The sequence below is a fragment of the Poecilia formosa genome, unplaced genomic scaffold (genome assembly GCF_000485575.1).
Source record: "Poecilia formosa unplaced genomic scaffold, Poecilia_formosa-5.1.2 Scaffold184, whole genome shotgun sequence".
NCBI lineage: Eukaryota > Metazoa > Chordata > Actinopteri > Cyprinodontiformes > Poeciliidae > Poecilia > Poecilia formosa.
In genome coordinates this window covers 1,230,016-1,251,128 of record NW_006800123.1, presented here as the reverse complement: position 1 = coordinate 1,251,128, position 21,113 = coordinate 1,230,016, and the positions used below count along the sequence as shown (strand labels likewise).

Sequence of the window (21,113 nt, the reverse complement as noted above, 5' to 3'; positions counted from 1 at the left end):
TTGAAAGAGGAGTGTGACACTTTTTAGAGCCACTATAACTATTTTTCTAACCCTCCCCCATGCTTGCTGCAGGTAGGTCACTGGATCAAAGAGAAACTTTGATCTAATATCATAGTTTCCTTAAATAAATATTTTACCTGCCAGCAGAAATTTCCCAGTAAACATGAAGATAATTAATAATGGTGACTAAAAGGAGTAAACGCAGCTAGACGTGACTTTTTGTTGTGATTGAGAAGGATTACAAATTATTAAACTGAAATCCATCTTTTTGTAATAATCTACAGCCAAACATTTAGGATAGTGGAGCAGATGACATCCTGTGACGCATTCCCTAACGTCCATGACAAAAAAAGGAATAATCTGGCATGTGATATAACTCTGTTTGAAATATCAAGGTCAGGAGGTTGCAGAGATTCAGCATATTCGCAAAAAGAAACAAAAACAAACAGCCGAAAGGCGAAGTGTTCCTAGGGGAAGCTCTTCGTTTTAAAGGTCAGTCTATCTTTTCAGAGTGAACGAAAACATGACCACAGTGAGGGAGACCAGCTGTTTCACAACATCTCACAAACACACCTCCAAATGTTATTAGTAATATCCACTTTATTTGCCATTTCCAAATTACTCACACAAAAAAAATGAATTGAAATGTAAGCGTCACCTCTTGCATTCACAAACAGGCTACATTAGTGGTTATGCTCAAACTAAGTAAACATGAAGGAGACATTTAACCGATGGCATACGTACAACAACCATCCAGTCCAAGACGTGGGTGGCTGTCATCATTCCAAGGGCATTAATAGAAAAAGATAAAGCAAGTTAATTAAAAGCCCCATCAGGACATTCTGCTTGCAGTTTTTCACACATTATCTGCTTTAGAGTCCTGCAGAGGTTTTGGCCTGTGAAGTTTGTTACATGAAAATGAAGCAGAAAGTAAAAAAACAAAACAGGAACAGTGTAGGGGAAGGCCTGCTCAAAACAAACTGGGGTCTTTCTTAGTTTCTTCCCAAGTCTCACTAACTTTTTGGGAAGGGCCCAATCTGTGTGATGCGCCGAAGGTTAGCCCTTAGAACATCTGTAACCGCTTTGAGTTCTGATGTAATGGCTTCCCAACAGTTTGGGTCTAGCCTCCTTCTCTCCAGAGTCCAACACTCTTCCTGTGTGCTTAATGCTCAACATGCGTCGCGTTTCTGTCAGGAAACAACTGCATTTTCTACGCATTAACTCGGGGAATCGATGAACTCGCACTGAGTCACTTTAAATCTAATAAGATGCATAACTTTTGGATGATGTTGTGTTTTCCGAGCTGAAATCGGATCCCTACTGAGAGCTTCAGAGCTGACGTGCTTCTTCTACTGCGCTTCGCCTTTTTGAAAGGTAGTTTAAAGACACAGAGACGGCATTTTGAAATGTTTTACATTCCCTTGTTCCAGTTCCAAAAAACCTTTTGCATAGACACCACCTACAGTTTAGATCCATTTTTCATGGGCATGAATGCGACACTAATAGTAGATCTTCATAACTCATCTGAAGTGGGTTTTCTTCTGTCACTTGGTTAATCAAGCACACTACTTTAATGCATTTTAAAAACTACAACATAATGCACGAGCTTGAATTTATCAAATTAATCAAACTTATACATACAGGCTTTAAAGAAATTCAAAACCCACAATAACTACTGACAGCTAAACATTTCCCCCAGAATGATGCTGCATTCACCAAGCCTGACGAAAACGTTGGAAGTGCCAAACTGAGTTTGTAAAAAAATAGTTCAATCGCTGCACCTAAATCCAATTTTTAAATTGACTTGTAATATGTTTAATAATCATTCCACCCTGCAAATATAAAGGATTAAATAAAGAATTTAAAGCCCTAAATGAGCATAATATCCATGCCCATGAGAAATGTCTGACCAGAACTGTATTTACGCTCACATCAATAGTTTAAAACATAATCAGACTGGATGTTAGCAACAACCTTTTGTGTGGCTGTCGGAGGGAAAAAAAGTGTAAACATTTTAAAGAAATGTCTTAAGAATTAAAAATTAGAGCCTCGGTCTTAAGAATAAAGAATACAAGGGTTTAGTTGGTGGTTTTCCTTCTTTTCTTGGTCAAATTTAGCTGTTGCTGAACAGCAGCCAGTTCCTTTCTGTGCTATTCAAACATCAACTTTCCTCTCAAACCATCCAGTTACAAGAGCTAAAAAAAAAAAAAAAAAGGAACGCATGAAGTTTTCAACATGTTACAGAGAAGCCTTGCCACAGGATGCAGCTGATGGAACAAAACAAAAAAAAAGTAGAACGTTGATGACTTCTATGCTCTGCAAAGCACTGGCAGTTTAGGATTACAGGATGAGTAAGAAGGGATTATTCACATTCACGACGGACAGAGAGGCAACCGTGACGCACTGCACAAGAATTACAAAAGCCCTCAGAACCTTCCATTTCTTACACCGATCAAACTGTTTCACTTCCCCCTTGTCGATCCTCTGCTAAGGTAGTTTTTACACAATGCTGTAGTGCTGATCGGTTTATGCTCACCATGGAAATTTCTCATTCACTGGAATTAACAACTGGGCACTTATTTCAGGGTTCCTACGCATTTTTCATTTGAAAAATCCAGACGCAAATTTTGAAATTGCTCAATCGTGTTTTAGGTTATTTTTGGCATGTAGGTAGAAGTTAAGGAGTATTTTAAAATAATAAAAGAAAAAAATTATAATCAGTAATTTTCGTACACAAAACACTAGAAACCTGGTGCCCAGGAACCACGGTAAGCTGCAAGACCGTGGGCGCGGTTCTGGGTTAGACAATGTTAAACTGCGTGGCTGATGTAGCACTCCAACCAAAAGGGGCTTCGCTAACAAAGACTTGCATGGATTCCCAACCCAAACATACGCACAAACAAATCCAGATGAATAAAACTGCGCAAGCGAATGGATCCAAACACGTTTCTCCCTGTTCATTAACTTATTATTTTGTGAAAAACAAGATTGTTTCATTTAATTGTGCCGTTACAGAGACAACTAGAGCTTATGTTTGATGTTGTTGCGATAATTAGTGCTTTATCTCAAGAAAGAAACATCTGGACTTTTTACATGTTAATTTGTCATTTTATCAGGGCAAAAAAAAAAAAAAAGTTATATTTTTATAACTGTTTTATTTTATTGTTTTCTGAGAAAATTGTTTTTTGAGTGTTTTGTGTTAGCAGTTTAAAGATAACCTTATTTAAACAAACTTTTATTTGGAGAAAGGTCTGGAATGAAGATTTTGGAATAAAGGAAGAAATAAGAGTCGATGGAGACAAATGTTTTTCTAAACAAGTTGCTTTTATCAATACTGGTTCAGAATTTTAAGACGGTGTAGGAACCCTGTTATTTGTATTACCTAGCAGTTTTCTTTGGTTGCTGACGGCAACGTTTTTGGAAAGAGGAAATCGTAATTCAGTCTTTGCTTTTGTTTGTTTTCGTCCTCCAACTCTTCCTTCTGTTAAGTTATTCCTACATAAGAAATACATTTAAATGAAAACTAGTGTAATATAAAGTTGCTAATTAAAAGTCTGAGCCAAGAACAAATTAAATTGTCTGGAAGCAATTTTTTTTTTGTATTGAGCTGCATGTAGTGTTATGGAATCACCTTTTTTTTTTTTTTTTTAATCAGAGCACCAGGGATTCCTCAATCACAAAAAAGGCAATGAAATTCCTTAGCCGAGCGAGGTAACACTTCAAAAACGTTAGGACTGAAAAATGTTCAAGTGTTGCAGAAATCCCTTTGAGGACTCAGGGTAGTGATCAATGTTGTTTGTGCATTTTTAGAAGACAAACTGACAGGAAGAAGTGAAGGAAATGTAAAAATCGTGTGCCTATTTTACAGTGCTTTATGTGGAGGAGAATAATAATAAAAAAAAATTGAGAAAATAGTGTTTAAAAGCATGTTATCGCACAAAAAACATGTAGGAAGGGCAACAAGTGTGGGCACCTGCTTAGAAAAGGGAGGCGTTATTTCAATAAAATCCTTTGCAGATTAACTAGTGGAAGTTAAATTTACTTGGCGGCACTTGAACCTGGAGTTTGCGCTGCAATGCTGAGTATTTCCAAGCAAAGGTGGTGGACTCTATTTATGGTCTGGGGGTTTTCCTGACTACACCTTCCCCGTTTAAGCCTTGGCTCTGAAAACGTCTCAGTCCTTCTCTATTGAACATACACCTGTACAGCTGTTTGAAGATAATATGAATACACTTTACAATTAAAATGCTGTGTTTTTTTTTGGGGGGGAAGGGGGGCAGAGGGGCATTTTAGGGCTTCTTGGCAAGCTCAGGCCTAAAATTAAAACACCACTCATCTATTAAAACTCTGTCATGTGTAAGAGTAAGAAAAGGAGATTTACATAAATCATAAATTATTTGGAGTGTCAGCACATAAAAAGTTAAGAGCTAAAAATGGTGTATGAAGTGCCACCTCACTACTTCCTGACGCACGGTCAGAGGTCCTGCTTTAGCCAGGAACAGAAAGTCATGGTCAGGTCTGGGCACAAAAGAAATGCAAAAGTCTGAGAAATGTACATGTACACTAGCAGCTAGCCTGCTCTCCTTCACCACTATAAAATGCAGCATCTCTCTCTAATCCTTTTAGCCAGGCTTTTACTTTTCTTCTTCCCATTCTTCTCTTTGCTGTCCTCCATTTTTCTCGCTCGGATCTCTCGCATCAGGTCAAAAAACACCTGAAAACAAACACACAAACAAGCACAAAAAAAAAAGTTAACATTTTTGATTTAAATTTCAAACAGTGAGCTCGTTCAACCAGGAGGGGGCGACAAACCTTATCCACATTGGCCCGGGTTTTGGCAGAAGTCTCCACATAACACACGCCCCACTGTTCTGCACGCGCCTTTGCTTCGTCCGCGCTGACCTGCCGCCGGTCGTCCAAGTCCGATTTGTTGCCGACCAGGAGGAAGGGCACATTCTCGTCCTCCTTCACTCGCAGAATCTGCTCTCTGCAAAAACAGCCGTGGAGCACGCACAGGTACAATGGAACATGCGTCTTAATTAAAAGTAACTTCTTGGAAATAACAACCTCTAAGCAGGTATTAAGGATATGTTTCTTTAAGTCCACATTTCCATTTAAAACTGTCTTAGTTTTAAGGCGAATATCAGTAACTCATGGTGTCACACCCTAATCAGCTAATGAACTCCTGCAAAAGATTCCTGAGCCTCTAAACGTTCTCACTGTCTAGATCAGTAGGCGACAGCTGACTTGAAAGGCACAAATACTCAACAAAAAGTTAAGTGGAAGGAAAAAGTGTGGGTGTTCATTTAGACACGCTCTCTCGCACCTGAAGTCTACCGTTGCTGCAAAAGACTCCAGCTCTGTGATGGAAAACACGCAGAGGAAGCCCTCGCCGCTGCGGAAGTAGTTGTCCCGGATGGCGGCGTAGTCCTCCTGGCCGGCCGTGTCCAGGATGTCTATCTGCACCTCCTCTCCGTCCAGCACTACTTTCTTCCTGTAGCTGTCTGCTTTAGTGGGTTCGTAGTCTTCAACAAACTGGGAGAGGAAAAAAAAAAAGGTAGATTTGACCGGTTACAAGTGGAAGAAACGTGTCAGCTTCACATGCCTGCTGAAATGTGAGACACCGACCTCATCGTACATGAACTGGAGGGTGAGGGCTGATTTCCCCACCCCTCCGCTGCCCACCATGATCACTTTGTGGAGGGCCAGAGAGTTCTGTCCTTTGGGCTTCGCAGCGGCCATGGCTCGATGTGGATGTCAAGGGTGGGGTGTGGGGGTTGAAAGGTCAAGGCAGCGGGTGAATGGATGGGATTGCGAAAAGAAGATCGTAAAAGGATTCCAGGTGTAACGAAGTGCAGGGTGAAAATTCCTGTTAAAAGTACAGCGAGAAGGAGGAGAAAATAATAAAAAACATTGCATCATAATTTCCACAGCCTCGTTGCTCCATGTCTGCAGGTTGATGGATTTGTCAGGAGAGACGGCGGTTACACTTAAACAAGCTGCGGAGAGCAACCGTTTCAGATCGCACCAGATAAATGAAAATGTCTGCATTTTATTCCCTCTCTGCTAAAATGCTTTCTTCTTTATTTTTCACTGAAATAAACTAATTATTCGTCTTTGTAATGCCAAAGAAGATAAATATATTTGATTGCTGGTACAAATTACTCATTTAGCAGCATTTGTCATTAAATTAAGACAAAATAATTTAACAAAACGAAAATCACATCCTGACTGCTCTGTTTACTATTATTTCCTCATTTTTTTCTACTTTACAGCCACAAACATCCTGGCATTTCACCGGGATGTTATGCAATACACCAAAACAAAGTAATGCATGATTAAATGGTAGGAAAACGAAACCTGTTTTATTTTTTTTCTTTACAACTAAAAACATATCGTGCAATTAAATTTGGACGTTACTTTCTAGAGAAGCAGAACCACCTTTTGGTGTAATGCCAGTGGAGGGTTTTTTAAAGGCATGTCTCCACTATCTTTGCACATCTATGGACTAAAACGTTTCCCAACAATTTTTTTTCTAAAATAGCTCACGATCAGTCAGAACAGATGGAAAATGACTGAAGATTCATCTTCAAGTTTTGCCTCAGATTCTGTACTTTGACACAACATACAGCCAGGTTTCAACCTGGTTTGGCTGTGTGTTTTATGTTGCCTAGCTGGAAGGTGAACCTCAGGAGGAAAGACCGCTACAGAGCATGATGCTGCCACCACCATGTTTTACAGTGGCAATAGTTTCCACTGTGATGTTCAATCACCTTCTCCCACGTTTGCTGTTTCTTTACATGGTTTTCTTTCAACAACTTTCTTCTTGTTCCATAAACAACAGGTTTTACAGTGTCTGTGGTTAATAGTTGCTGTGCCGTTTCCTCTGACTTTTTGTGAAAGCAACGCATGCAGCAGTCAAAGTGCGCAGAAATAAGATTCACTGAATGCAAAAGAGTCTCTTTATGCAAAGAAGGACAAGACTGAAAGGCAACTATGATTCACAAGGTCTCCAGTGGAGATGTGTTGAAGGTATACTAACCAGTATGTGCAATTCTTATGGGAAATTAAATAATTTATGATGGATTGAGGTAAAACAATTAATGCTTTTCAGAATAAGAGACAAAACATAAACACTGCCTTAACACACACTGGAATTAAAACAATACTTCAGTGCATCAACGTTTAATTTTTATCTGCACCTTTTCTTTTACATTAAAGGTAAAACAGTTTGGAAATTCCCAGAATGTAGCAGGAGTTTCCTGTAGTTGATGAAGGATCGTTGATACACATTTGTATCATAAAACTTTTTTATTATGATTAATATTTCTAGGCAGCATCAGGTGATGTTTTTTTTTCCAAAATCTGACATCTGCAAGAGCAATTTAGTGGTCAGAACTAATGCATGGAGACCGTAAGGGAATCATGATGCATAGAAATGAGGGGGTGAAGGCCCATTCCCAGCACAGGCCAAGGCAAACCTCTTGGAAGCAGGATTAAACATGGGAATTCTGCCAATGCTTCATTAGACAAATTAACAAAAGCTAAACTGCAACGCAGCTGTCAGTCAATATAACGATTTAGCATTTAATGTAATGCTCACCTAATATTTACTTAATTTAAGTGCAAATAAAAATAGTGAACTATGAACGCCCTGTAAGAGTCTCATTCTCTTGATAAAACGATTAAATTATGTTATTTTAATATAATATTTCAAGGACTACACGGGGAAAAACTATTATAATTTTCCTAGAATAAGAGGAAGAAATTAGCACTGAAATGACGACAATAACAAGTCAAGAGCAGTTTCTGGTAACTGAGCAATCTATAATTGAGCAAACTAATACAAGAGGATATGGAAAACATGAACAACCCCGTTAACAGATGATTAAACTAGGAATTTACAGACTAAATGCTCTAAAAATCCACGCCTGGAGGCTATTAAAGTGGGCGATGTGGCTAAGCGAGCAGCTACCTAAACCGCACGGAGCAGGTAAACATGTCACCTGACGTTTAATTAGCATCTGGGGAAGCTCAGGCTGATTGAAACGCCTCTAAAATCACATCTTTATTATCCTGACACCCAGCAACAGATGCTTACACCGTTGAACAGCTCTGTCGAGAGCAGAAGGGAAAAAAAGAGGAGCTAGCAGCAAGCGGTTGGTACCACAGCAGCTAATCACAACTGACACACAAAAAAGGGTTGGAGCGGCAAAAAGACGTTTTAATAGAACAACATACCTGCAAATTAACTGGTTTTCCCTTGGGGCAGAATGATAGACGAAAGGTGAGTGAGAGGAGGCAAAATAAAAACACTCTGCTTCCTGTGCTTGTTAGCTCATGGCTAGCTCTGTGGCTAACTCCAGGGACTCTGGTGGTAGGTGTTAGCAGCGGACTGACTGAACGTCCTGTGGGCTTGGCTCTGTCTGACAACGCCCGCCCGCCAGGGACACTCTCCCAGCTCTACGTTTTACTTTTGAATTTAAACTGATTCTTCTGTCTCTAAAAAAATCACTTTATTTTGATGCTACTAACTTTAATAATTTTCTTGAAGCTTAGGATATAAAATTGGCCAATTTGCATAAATGGGGAAACGATGTAGAGGCACCAAGATGGCCAAATACTAGAGGTGTTGTTGAAAAGTGCAGAATATTTAATTGCACTTTCCTGCTATAAAAGCCAACTCTAGCTGCTACAGTAATAATGTACTGAAATTGAATCTTATTTGCCACAGCTGACATTTTTTGCTTTGGTTTTCTTTCAGTAATGAAAAAAAATACCAGAATTTCTAACTTGCACCGCAAGTTTGCAGAGAGGAGTTGGAATGACACATTTCAGCTTGTCCGCAGATGCATGGTAAGGCAATCTCTGCTTAAGGCAAACCTTTTGTCATTTTAATCATGTTCATTCAAAAGAATAAAAAAACTGCCTTACAGTTCTGTTGAGTCAGTTTGGGATGGGCCCTTTAGCAATATAACATGTGATGAATCGGGAACTGCTGCGTGGCAATGCACTCCCATTAGATCATCCATAGAGGGATACTTGAGCCTTGGTTTGATCATCACTCTGGGCACTGATGTGCTTCTGATGTTTACTTAGTCTCACTTGCCATCTACAGTAGAATGTAAAGTTATGTAAATGCCTTAAAAATAAATTTGTTTTATTGCAGGACCTCTCACTCAAACTAAGTGCATTCAGTGACAAATACAACCCCAGACAGAAATATTTCTTGTAAATAAAGTTGCCAGTTCTGCACTTTTACTTCCATCACTAAGGACGTTTGCTAGTGTTTTATTGTTGGCAATAAACACAGACATAAAAATGAGCCAATTGCTAAGTGCAGTTGAGGTTCTGTGATGCTGTGGGACTGTTTCTCTGGGAATCTACTTCATGTTAGGAAGTCTTTGAATGAACCTAATAAAAATGTGATTGACTCCACTAGAAAACTGAAAACAAGTAACTATTCAGGGTGATGATTGAAACTATGGCCACTGGACAGAAAAATGTCTCTTTGGACACAAATTTAACCTTGTTCTTTGACCAGCCCAGTCCCCACATATTAAAATATTCAAATATTAAAAATAAATGTGTGTAATGCAAAATGGTGGAACAGGACTCGGAGCTTGAGAGGTATAGTGTGTTTGCCAACAATATGATATACAAGTTTAAGAACAAAGGGTTGAATGTGCAAATGTTTCTTTTGCAGTCCAAGCATGCTGATTTTAAATATACTGAATACTGGCCATTGCCTTCCTGCGCTGTTCCGCTTGATTCAAATCTCTCCTACAGCTCAGTCTGGGTTTTCTCTTGTTTACTTGGATTCCCTCCGATAGAATTTCCACCAGGCTAATCAGCGAACAGAATAAGTTGTGAATGATATCGATTTTTTGTGTTGCTTTATATTCGTAGTCTCCCTGTACTTTTACTAATGGCAGCAGCATAACTGAACAAAGCCGTTGGGTGTTGGCCACACTTCAAAACATTGAACAACCATTTTGTTCGGATAGGTACTTCTCTTTTTGCAGTGGAGGATGGTTAGGGTTAGCTTGGTTTACCGCTAACGTGTTGAACCGTGTGTGAGGAGGCGCGCGCCAACTCCGCTCACACGAATTGGCGTCGCGCGCTATCTGGTCATGCACTTTTGAATCTTTGTAACTAGGCGCGGATCGCCCTCCATTCACAAAAAAATGGACGATTACGAAGGTGCTCCAGCAGAGCAGGTCCCTTTGGACTGTCATTTATATACACCCTCCTTTGAGGGCTCATTTTATGAGAATAGAACTCCAACGTACGAGTCAACAACGAACACGATACCGCTGTGTTCAACGCGAACTTTCAGTAACAATTTCCTGTAAGCTACAGGAAACTGGCGCATTACATACGTCACGGACAAACGTCAACGATTGGGTAAAATGTAAAACTTCCAACAGTGTCTACGCCTGTTGGGGGCGGTAATGCGCCAACTTTGTTGTTTGCCAACCGCCAATAAAACATAGAAGAAGAAGAAGAGTCCACGCCTCCGGGAAACAATATAGACCCCAGACTCTGTACGGAGAAAAGTGTGGTATAAGAGGGCTGTTGTTTTACCAAAGCTAACCCGCGTGCAGAGACTCTGGAAGTAGAAGAAGGTTTAGTTTTCTTTAGATTTTCATGGGTGGAGCCCCCAGAGAGGAGAATATTTGTGGATTTATTTAAAGTGGAGTTTGGCAGGGGTCAGTCTCCAGAGTCTGGTAAGGCAATCTTGATTACTTGGTGGTCTAAAGTGATGTGTGGCCCAAAGGGATACAGCAGCTGGGGCTAGTTATACAATACTGACCTGCAAGGATTATTAAGAAATTAGATTCTCAAAGCAAAGGATGAGTTCACAGTATATTTGCCCTCTGTTTAAAACTGTATGTAAAGGATCCTCAGTGTCAATATTTCCCTTGCTGTGGTATCACGCAGCTCGTTGAGGGGATGGGCAGACGGCACTAGACTGTTGACACAAACCTCACACTGCTGCACAACACATCCTTTGTTAGGTTTTCACTTCCCTTTGTCCCACAATAGGAGAAATCCAGGGATGAATCCAAACCTTGTGAGCTGATTGCAAGAGCTTTGGACAGACTCCAGGAAGTGCTTCAGGGTAAACAAATATTCCAATGATTCATTTTTCTGCTTTCTAGTATAGTAATATTGGTAACATTATTATTTTTTTTTTTTATTTAATTTTCAGCACCAACTATGGACAACACAAAATCCAGACTGGAAATGATCGCCAAACGACAAGGGTAAATACATTTGGTTGTAACATGACAAAATAAAAATAAAAAATATATAAAAAAAACTTTGCGAACTGGTGAACAAAAGTGTTCATATCTCAGATCTATTTCTCTGGGAGTCGATGCACAATTTTTTGTAGTGTCTAACCTTCGTTCATATATCATTTTGTTTTGGATTTTTTAGGATGGACTTTTACTGTACTGACGTCACCTGCTACCTGACGGCTGACATTTTCTACCTGGAGGTGTTGCTGCTGCCATCTGGTGAGGTGCAGGAGGTAAAGATGGCTCTACACAGAGAACGCCCCGCTGTAAGCAGACTCTGCTCTTCAGAAAATATGAAGCTATGCCTCTTTTTGAGTTCTGTTCACTAATGCACTAAAATTGCTATGCAGCCCAGCAGGTCCCTTTTGCGTCTTCTTAGGTAAGCGATGACGGTATGTTAAATTTACGTCAGATAAAACAGGCAATTTATCGCCAACAACTTTGGATGACAACAGTTTCAGCTGTTGGACGAGTAGTTTACCTGCAAATGCTAATTCTCCTTTTTTTTTTTCTGGATAATTTAAAGGTCCAATAACTTTTCTGAATTTTCCTTGAGGCTGGGAGAACTGTTTGCTCAATACAACATTCCTGGAGACAGGTAGGTTTTCCTAAGACGTTCACGATTCACTTTTAAAATCTGGAATGGTTACCATTTGGCCTCCCATCTGTTGCTTTCACAGTGAAACAAAATCAAAAATGTTGAAATCCATAAAAAGCCTCTGGAAAGACCTTCAGCAAATATCAGATATGCCAAAGTAAGTAACAAAAAAGGCTAACATGGTGACTTTTAGCAGTTACTGCTAAGAATAGCAGTAACAGTTTACACTGCTTTTGGACAACTTGAATTAAATTGTTTATTCATTAAGGATGTTTTCTTTCTTTTAGAGAACCAAAGTGCTTTGAAGCCCAAATTGACTTGATAAACAATGGCAGGGTTGGCTTTTTAATGGCAGAAAAACAAGGTATGAGTTGGAACGTTTACAGTAAATCAGACACGTGGAATTTTTTTTCTTTTTAGGATCTGATTTATTCAGTTATTTTTCCAGATTATCCTCCTTCTCTTTACTTCTATATCTCGCCAAATGATTGCCTGAAGAACTCAGAGTTGTGTAAGATTCTGATTTGGCTTCTGATTTTTCATCTTAACTTAACGTCTGATCATGCAGCAGATTCAAAGTTGCATCTTTTATTTCTTAGCACTTGAAGAATTGTTGGAGTTCAAACCAGCTGTCCAGGTTAACCAGGCTACAATCGGAGTCGGTGACTTGATTCACAAGCTACAGATGACATCTCTAATCTCAGAGGCTCCTCAGCTGGACACTCATAGGTCTGCATTCAGTAGGTCTCTCATTCAGTAGAATGATGTGAAGGTCCCAGCTGCTAGTTAACGATAAACCTGCGTCTTGGAACCAGTTGTCCTGCGGTCGCTGCACTTGGTGAGGTTTCGAATGAGACGCTTCCCGCGTGTTTCCTGCTCAGACTGAAGACACCGATACCTGTGCTTTCTCATATTGTGGAGAGAGTTGGACAAATCACAGGTTGGGAACTTTTCCTAGAACAAAATCAAACTGCTCCACACTCATTCCATTGTTTCTCCAGGCGTGACTATACCAGATTGTGACCTCCAGTGGGCACCATTACCCAAGCTTCTGATAAATGCTTCTGCAAGTGCAAAAAGCCCCTCAGAGCCATTAGATGGACAGGAGATCTTTACAGTGGTATGAGTCTGCTTTTAGCTTTATTTGTTTTTTTTGTTTTTTTTGTCAATTTAAATTCTTATGGAATGCATGCTGAGGGAGAATTGAAACGTCTCGTCCAGGTTTTTCCTGAGGGTGGGATGCACACCTATGTTCTCTCTGATTCTTCATGGGATGCTCCCGCACAAAGAGCAGCTTTGCTGGCCAGCGTTCCTTTCACCCAGCTGGCTCACGTCTCCGCCGTGCTGGAGCTGCTGCGTCACCAATGTGTCTTTAACACCCTGCTGAGGAGCTGCTTGACTCAGAGTGCCAGTCCAGGTGGGAGGATGTTCATGTGGTAGAATTATATCCAGTATGGCGGAAGGGATGCTGCCAAGAAGACTTGTAATGCTCCAATTATATTTATGTTGTGTTCTGCTTTATTTCTGTGAATTCCCACCAGCTTCAGTTTGTGACCTTCACTTTGAAGTCCGCCCAGAGTCCACTACCAGCATTTCTGTGACCTTCTGTCAACCCCACATTGACAGTCTTGCCGTCTGTAAGCATTTTTTAAGGGAATTTTATGGGGGGAAAAAAAGCCACTTAATTTAAGTATTTTTCAGGTCTGGATAAGTATAGCAGGAAAATAGTGTGGAAAATGTTTGAATTTCCAGACTTGATCTCATATGGTTTTTGGTTCGTGCAGGTTTGGTATTTAAAGCCTGTCCTCTGCAGTAATTTCTGTCATAAATTGATGGAGAACATTGTGTTCTATAAATTTAAAAGAACTGTAGTGGGCCAGTTCAGGTTAGAAATGCTCTGTTAAGCATTTTGAATCTGCCTTAGCTATTAACATCATTAGATTATATGTAGTGTAAAAGTGGCGTATATTAATATACTATTCCTGTTGCTGCTAAAACTACCGATTTTTAAATGAAGTAAAAATGACTGAACTGTAAATGTGAGTTTCTTGTGCAACTTTAACAAGAAATATCTATGAAGCATGTTTATTGGTCAACTTTTTGCTTCAAATTGTAAGGAAAGTAAAAAAATAGAAATAGTTGTAACTCTAACAAAACAATATTGAGTCCATTTATGTACACCTTTACCTTTGGGCTAATTTTTCCAGAGTGGTATAATTGGCGTCTGTGAAATGACTCTTAAAGATGACGAGATTGCCAGCTCAGGCTAACCGTCAGCTGCAAACTTCTTTCCGTTTGTCCAACTGAGATTAATAGTTTCTTGGTTGCAACTGAAATGCATATACCTTATGACCTCTACAGAACTACTTGGGAAACATGTGGACTTGTGTGCTTTTCTGTCACCAGTGCTGGTCAACATACCTAATCCCCGTCAGATCACCTGCCAGTTGTTTGGAGGAGGATTTTATGATTCATCTTATCCCATGCTGGACGAATACACCTCCATGGTTCTGACTAGGTCTGTTTTGTACTCTTGTAGAAATACAAATTTTAATCATTGCTTTCAGTTTGATTCCTTGCATAATACTTGTGTGTGTGTGTGTGTGTGTGTGTGTGTTATCTCAGTTGTATGTCCATTCCTGTGGCCATGAGGGCGTTATACTGCAGGCTCGAGGAAACCACCAGCTGCCCCACCACCGCAGTAGCTGAAAACGACCGACTAAGTCCTGAGATGGACACCGATGGCCATTCGCCTGCAGCCTCCCAAAGCGCAGCATGACAGCGTTCCTGGTTCGGCGTGCGGTGCCGTATCTGTCTCTAAATCTGAGCTTCGTCCTGAAACGAGCGCCAGCATGCCTGACGACCCCCACCCATTCGTTCCTGTGGCTCCAATGGCAAACTCTCAGAGCTGATCTCAACATAAGGAGGGCTTAGCAGCTGCCTGCGTCACAGATTATTGGACTTTATTAAGAAACCGGCCGCTGTGTAACAATTTGAGATGCTGATGGTTGAATCTGTCTCACTATGCATTCCAGTGTGGTAGGGATGACTGGCTGTAAAGGTTTTTGAGGTCTGGCAGTGGGCCTCCAAAGGGCAGGAAACCAGTTGCTTGTTACCATGTGAGCCAGTAAGTCCTGGTTTAAATGTCTCTATATTGGCTTGTGAAACCAAACAGATCTGACATTTTTTAGCTTTGAAAAAAGTGAAAACTTTGCTGAATAAAGAAACAATTTGGTTTGAATAGAGAAAAGAAAGCTAGAAGAAATTTCTTGATTACAGTTGAGGACCATCTTGCTTTTTCTGGACTCCTGCCAGGACTTGTACAAATATAGGACAAATGCCTGCAGCCTGTACAGTAGAAGAAGAAATGTTTATGACTACAGAGGAGACAATGTGATTTTTACTGCATTGAGGTCTTTGCATACAATTTTCTAAACCTACTGAAATGGAGTTTTTTTTAATTTATTTTTTTTTTTACATATATTTAGAATATTTGATCCAACTGTTGACAGCAGACAACTGGCTATGTCTGTATGCATATCCAATGACCTGTGTGACGGCTATTCATAGAAGCAGCCAAACATGTGGGGTTAGAAACGCTCTCTTCTTTCAGAGGAACTGTCCTTGAAATATTTGTTTTGTTCTGACTGGTTGAGAAAGTTCACAAAAGGAGCACATGGTGATGCTGGAGGATTGTAAATAACTGTAGCTTTTATAAACCTGGTTGGATGCTTGGTCTAATGAGTCTTATGAGACTCTTGACGTTATTTGAACCGTACTTTGATGGGTAGGATCATATAGGATGTATGTATTTATATATAAAAGCTGCAAAAGTTTGAATATGTTTTGTGGGCAGCTGAGAAAGAAATGTAGCCATTTACACAGAATAGAGGAAAGTGTGTTTTGTAGGGGTCTTGGTGAGTTTCAAGCATAAGTAAACTGTACACACACGGTCAGCTGGTGGTGGCAGCATCATAATGTTGGGCTGTGTTACAGCATTGCAAACTGATGAAACAAAGATACGGGGCAATGTTCTAGTAAAACAATAATATGAGAATAGCTGGAGGGAATTTAAAATATATTTTCACTATATAATATTACAACAAAAAAATTTATTAGATCAAATATTGAGCTTCAAAGTTTGACCAGTCTGAAGGATGCTTTCTTCTAATACTGATAAAAACTGTTTGTTTGTTTTTGTTTGTTTTTATACAAATCAAATAAATGTTTAATAAATCCAAATAAATTTCTGTTTAAAGATCTGTTTTTAGTCCAGAACTATTCAAACCATTTTGATCAGACACTAAAGTTTCATTAACCACCTGCCATACAAGATTATGGTGTCTCAATCAAAATTGGCTCTATTTGCTACATTTGTGCTCCATTTATGCTTTACTCTCAATATTTAAAATGTAATTATGAATGTATACAAATGTAGCACTGAACCAACAGCTAAACAGTTTGTGTCCAGGATATGAGGGATCTGCATATCTGCCCTTTTCTCTGAACCTAGAACTGTAAAAGAAAGTAAGCCCTGGTGGGTTTTTCTGCAGATCTAATTGTTCATTAGTCTGATCTTGTTGCATTTCGTTGATGAACGCAGGGCAGATGTGTAATAGATGCACACACAAAGGAGTGCCCACTCTCTTTTAACAGGACACAAACTGTAATAACTTTATAATTTTCTTATACTTGTGCCGTACCCTCATTCTTTTCGCCCTGGGCAGGGAGTCACATTACTCCTATCAAACACATCTGTAGGTGGAAATTATTGACTAGAACTGTGTATGCAATATATAGAACTGTAACTATTTTAAGGTCGCATTCTTAGCCTATTTTAAGAAAATCCTAAAAGTGTGGCGGAGGGGGGGGGAGAAGAAAAGCTCTCCTTTCTTGGTCTGCGGCCTCTTTAAATCCCAAACCAGTGGACGGGATCTGCGCGTCCTCACAAAGCCTGTCTGGACTCTCCACTCATCCTGATAAACAGCTGCTTACCATTTAAGGGGGAACTTCTCAGAAAAAAAAGGGAAAAAAAAGTTTTCCTTGGACCTCCTCTGGAATCAAGACTTTTGTCTGCGGATGTTCGGATTTAGAGTCTGCAACGCTGCAAAACGCACCAAATCTGGACTCTCGAGTTTTTTTTTTTTTTTTTTTTTTGCGCAATGCTCCGCCGTCCTCAGTTCAACATCTGGATTAACTATTTGAAGTCGGATCTAACGGCAACAGCAAACTTCAGCTTTAAAGCAGCCTGCCTCCTTTGTGTTTTCCTCTGGAGTTCAGCCTGATAAACCCGAGTGCCTGCTCGTAGATTATGTATTCTTTAAAATGGGTGCGAACAATGGAAAACAGTATGGAAGCGAGGGTAAGTGAAGCCATGATAACTTCTAATCACGCTTCATGTCGAATCTGTTGATTTCGTATGTAATTCTCGGCGCAGTTGGTATGAAAATCCCGTTATGTGCGTGTTTTGTCCCGTAGTAAACTAAAAATAGAAGACCACGCAGGGTTGGTTGAGTTGGAGCTTTTTTTTCTCTCTCTTCAGACATCCTTAGTTTTCTTGGTGTTTTTCGACCTCTAACGGCTATTTTATTACATGCAACATTTTTATAAAGTCTTAAAAAAAAAAAAAATAAAAAAAAAAACCCAGAGTGACATCTGCTGGTCGTATCTCCTCATTTTTAAATGTAAAACGTGTTGAACATCAACGCAACTTTACCTAAATAAATGAACTCCTCTTCATCTTATTTCTATTTTTGACCCAATTAAAATCAGTTTGCATTCGTCTTTATGAAGTGAAACTAAACAACTGAGTGTTGCAGACACTGACTGTGATATCTTGAGTTCAAATTCAGTATCACCTCACATAATTAGCTGCCTTGGCAGGGCAACATAGTCATCTGTCAACACAATTGCTGTAATTTATGGCCCTTTTTGTTTTAAAAGGAAAAGGCCTTCTCTTGCTGGTTAACTGAAGATAGATATGGAGACAAAATATTGTGGTTTGGGCACCTTATCTTGACAAGAAACAGTTTCTGAGATTTTCCTTCCCAATCTTAAGACTTGGAAGCCATTTTATGCATAATACTGGGGGTTTTTATGTTATAGGGGAAAAACGTGAGCAGGCTCTAAAATTACTCTAAAATTAAATCTGTTGGCCACCGTGCATCTAGTGTGGCCCCAACTTCAGTTCAAGAATGATTCAAAATTGTTGAAGTTTATTTTTACTCAGGGTAAAATTATTATTACAATGGAAAATGTTAAGAACAACAAAATGTCTTTTTTTTCTTTTTCAACCAAACTTCTAACAAATAGAACCACACATATCCAGAGACTGTTACTGCAAAGCCCATTTTGCTGCACCCAGAATAGCTTTTAATTAATTTATTAAACTTGTCCAAATATAGCTGGCGTTTTGAAAGAAAGGTACACAAATCCTGTTTTTAAACCTAAGATAATTTTCTTCAACTGAGCCTAAAATACAGCAAATGTGCAAAATCATTTTTAGTTTGGGATCTATGCAATGAATAACCCCTTTTCTACTAGAAATGAATACCAGGCTGCTGTATTTGCTCGACTTCCGTTTTTATCCAGTTTTTTTTCTTGGCCCATGAGTACTTTTGGCCCGATGATTTTTGACAAAACGTTTGGACAGCCCTGGTTTACGGGCTGCATGGTGGTGCAGTTAATAGCACTGTTGCTATGCAGCAAAACGAACTTGAAGATGACAAAACTGTGGATCTTGGATCTTGTAGATCCGCCTCGGGCAACGGCTATCTCAAAGTTTTCGCATTTTAGCGTGTCTTTATCAGCCTCTCCCGTCGTTGTGGAGGTAGGTTTCCCCACTCTTTACTTTTCTTCAGTGTTTCCATGACTCAAATTCAGGCAAACTGTGACTGTCAGGTAGGTATTTTACTCACATGCTTCAGTGATGGCAAAATAAGCTCAAATCAGCACCACTTCACCACTGTGTTTAAGCCTCTGTGCTGATGTGTTTTGTGTGGTTTCCTCCAAATATGGAGGTGTTCACTGTGCCCAAGCACCTACACTTTGGAACTGAACTCTCAATCCTTTTAAACAAGTAGTATTTGTTATGTAACATGCTATCCTATGTAACATCTGGCATTAGGTGTCGGTGAGCTAAACTGTGAAAGGTTTTCTCCAACCGTTGAATTATGGTCAGATATCTTCACTTTGGTCAGTTTGATGAGACAGATCTGTGTCCTCCAGATCTATAAACAACCTTCTGCTTTTGACACATTTGCTGATTATCAGTTTAGTTCATTTGATTAACAACAATTGGACTAACCCACTTTCAGATGATTCCCTCTAAGCTAGCGGTTCTCAACGTGGGCGGTACGGCAGGGGGCGCTGGCGGACATTTTTACAAAAGGGGGGCGCTGGGATGCCGTTGGGGGTCGTTTGGTCGAAGGTAAACTTTACACTTTAAATGCACAACAATGCCAGTTTAGACTGAGCAACTTGGTAAAACTGTATTGTGTAACATTAATCCATGCTTGGCTGCAACAATATACATGGCAGCTCTTCTTCTATTCAGTGTTTGTTAGCTTCTGCTAGCTTCTTGGCGCAGCTCCGTTCTGGTAGCTAAAATCACGATACTCACTGTGTATCCCTCTGAAAAATGAACCCATTCAAATAAAGAAATCCCTCCATAGTGATACCACGATAGAGAGCGTTCATTTTATAGCGTTAACACCGGAGCTGTTAGTGGTCCGGTATGAAACGGGGGAGATAGAACAACACAGCACTTTTAAATTTCAATAATCAGAATACCGAAATTGTTTCCGTTGTTTTAAAAGTTTTATGTCAGTCTGCCTTTACCCCAACGATACGCTTCCCGACCGCCCTGCATCTTAGGGGCTAAAAAAAAACAAACAAAAAAAAAAAACGACGCGCACATTGCGCAAAACTCTGAAACAGGAGAAGCGGGACATAAACCGGAGCGACGAACTAGATGTGAATTATGGAATAAAAACAGAGAATCTGACGCTGAACAGTGAAAAATCAACAAATGATGTGAAACATGACGATTAGGCGGCGCAGCAGGTGATGAGTGAAGATTACTGATGGTGAGCGTCAATAAATGATAAAATAAATCTAGCAACAGGAAAGAAACTAAAGTGGACATAGCAATAAACCAAGAGAGGATAATAATCAAAGGAAACCAATGGGAATGAATGAAGAACAAAATGCAAGAATAAACTAAGAAACTAAAGTAAATACAGAGGAATAAACTGGTATGGCAAGACCTTTAGAGCAATAATTAATACAGAGGACTGCATGGCAACAATAAACACACTATTTCCAGATAAAAAGTAAAATAATATTGTTGAAATGTCATGGGTTTGTTGAGATCACATCTAGTACTGAGAATAAATATATCTTACAGATCATAACAGTAAATAACTTGTCTCTTATTCATGTTTTTAATTAGATTTGATTAAGAACCAGATTTGTTCTTTGTAATTTCTGTCCAGTAAAACTATTGATCTATAAATCAATAGAGAGGTCTATATAAAGACATAATCCATGTTTCTGTCTCATATTTCTATGGCATTAAAGGACCTGGAACTTTTGTTTTTCCACTGAAAGCTCTGGTTTGCACAATAAATGCCATGTGGGTGAAATTTTATGGCTGATACTCTGATGTCCCATTCTCCTGAAGGCAGCACAGAGCTGCACCACCAGAAACAGAAACACTGAAGAGAAGAAGAGCTTTGATTAATGTAGTTACGGTTCTGTCCATGTTTTAATGTTGCAGAGCTCAGTCGGTTTGCAAATAGTTCAAAGTTTAAACTGGCATGTTGAACATCTTTTATCTGATCATCTTGTGGAATATTTAACAACTAGAAAACGGCACAAAATAAGAATAATCTTTCCGCTCTGATTGGCTGCTGTTAGGCCTACCAATTTTAACTTGAATGTTCATTGCATTTTTCGTAGACGCCTGTGAAAATAATTTCTATTCCCATTGTTCTCTGGGAAATTATTTTTGATGATAAATACAGAAACAAGCATAAAAATCAAAACATCTACAGTAGTGATAGTAATATTAATGATAAAATAATGGTCAGTGCAAAGTAGCCTGCAAATTTTTTTGGTGGGGGGCGGTGAGGGCCCTGGATAAGGGCTAGTGGGGCGCTGGCCCAAAAATGGTTGAGAAACACTGCTCTAAGGGATCTGCAGTGCAT

The 21,113-nt window shown here is 39.6% G+C and overlaps 3 protein-coding genes across 5 annotated transcripts in view; 2 read left to right on the top strand and 1 right to left on the bottom strand.

Moving 5' to 3' along the window:
* Positions 1 to 580: 580 nt before the first annotated feature.
* Positions 581 to 8,330, bottom strand: ralaa (v-ral simian leukemia viral oncogene homolog Aa (ras related)). The gene is made up of 5 exons (XM_007565964.2): positions 8,242 to 8,330; positions 5,629 to 5,869; positions 5,327 to 5,535; positions 4,813 to 4,987; positions 581 to 4,714 (listed from the first exon to the last, which is right to left on the bottom strand). Exons 2-5 carry the CDS (start codon positions 5,740 to 5,742, stop codon positions 4,592 to 4,594), a joined length of 621 nt encoding a protein of 206 aa, XP_007566026.1. The 5' UTR covers positions 5,743 to 5,869; positions 8,242 to 8,330; the 3' UTR covers positions 581 to 4,591.
* On the top strand, positions 7,840 to 16,143 carry med1l (mediator complex subunit 1-like). 3 transcript variants are annotated; one of them, XM_016678519.1, is made up of 18 exons: positions 7,840 to 7,993; positions 8,088 to 8,159; positions 8,765 to 8,856; positions 11,050 to 11,125; positions 11,216 to 11,270; positions 11,446 to 11,572; positions 11,657 to 11,685; positions 11,833 to 11,904; positions 11,987 to 12,061; positions 12,192 to 12,268; positions 12,353 to 12,415; positions 12,504 to 12,633; positions 12,720 to 12,844; positions 12,906 to 13,024; positions 13,126 to 13,321; positions 13,446 to 13,541; positions 14,311 to 14,422; positions 14,530 to 16,143. In XM_016678519.1, exons 1-18 carry the CDS (start codon positions 7,885 to 7,887, stop codon positions 14,681 to 14,683), a joined length of 1,779 nt encoding a protein of 592 aa, XP_016534005.1. In that variant the 5' UTR covers positions 7,840 to 7,884; the 3' UTR covers positions 14,684 to 16,143. The 3 variants fall into 3 exon arrangements, with proteins under 3 accessions (XP_016534005.1, XP_007566029.1, XP_016534006.1); XM_007565967.2 differs by lacking the exons at positions 7,840 to 7,993; positions 8,088 to 8,159 and adding an exon at positions 8,200 to 8,287 and having other exon boundaries at positions 14,530 to 15,963; XM_016678520.1 differs by lacking the exons at positions 7,840 to 7,993; positions 8,088 to 8,159; positions 8,765 to 8,856 and adding an exon at positions 10,522 to 10,730.
* A 678-nt stretch (positions 16,144 to 16,821) lies between these two features.
* The window catches only part of LOC103147562 (F-box/LRR-repeat protein 7), a 27,238-nt gene continuing 22,946 nt past the window's right edge, over positions 16,822 to 21,113 (top strand). Inside the window, exon 1 of the mRNA XM_007565963.2 lies at positions 16,822 to 17,266. Within this exon, the coding sequence (XP_007566025.1) occupies positions 17,230 to 17,266 (37 nt within the window). The 5' untranslated portion in view covers positions 16,822 to 17,229. The remainder of the gene's footprint in view (positions 17,267 to 21,113) is intronic.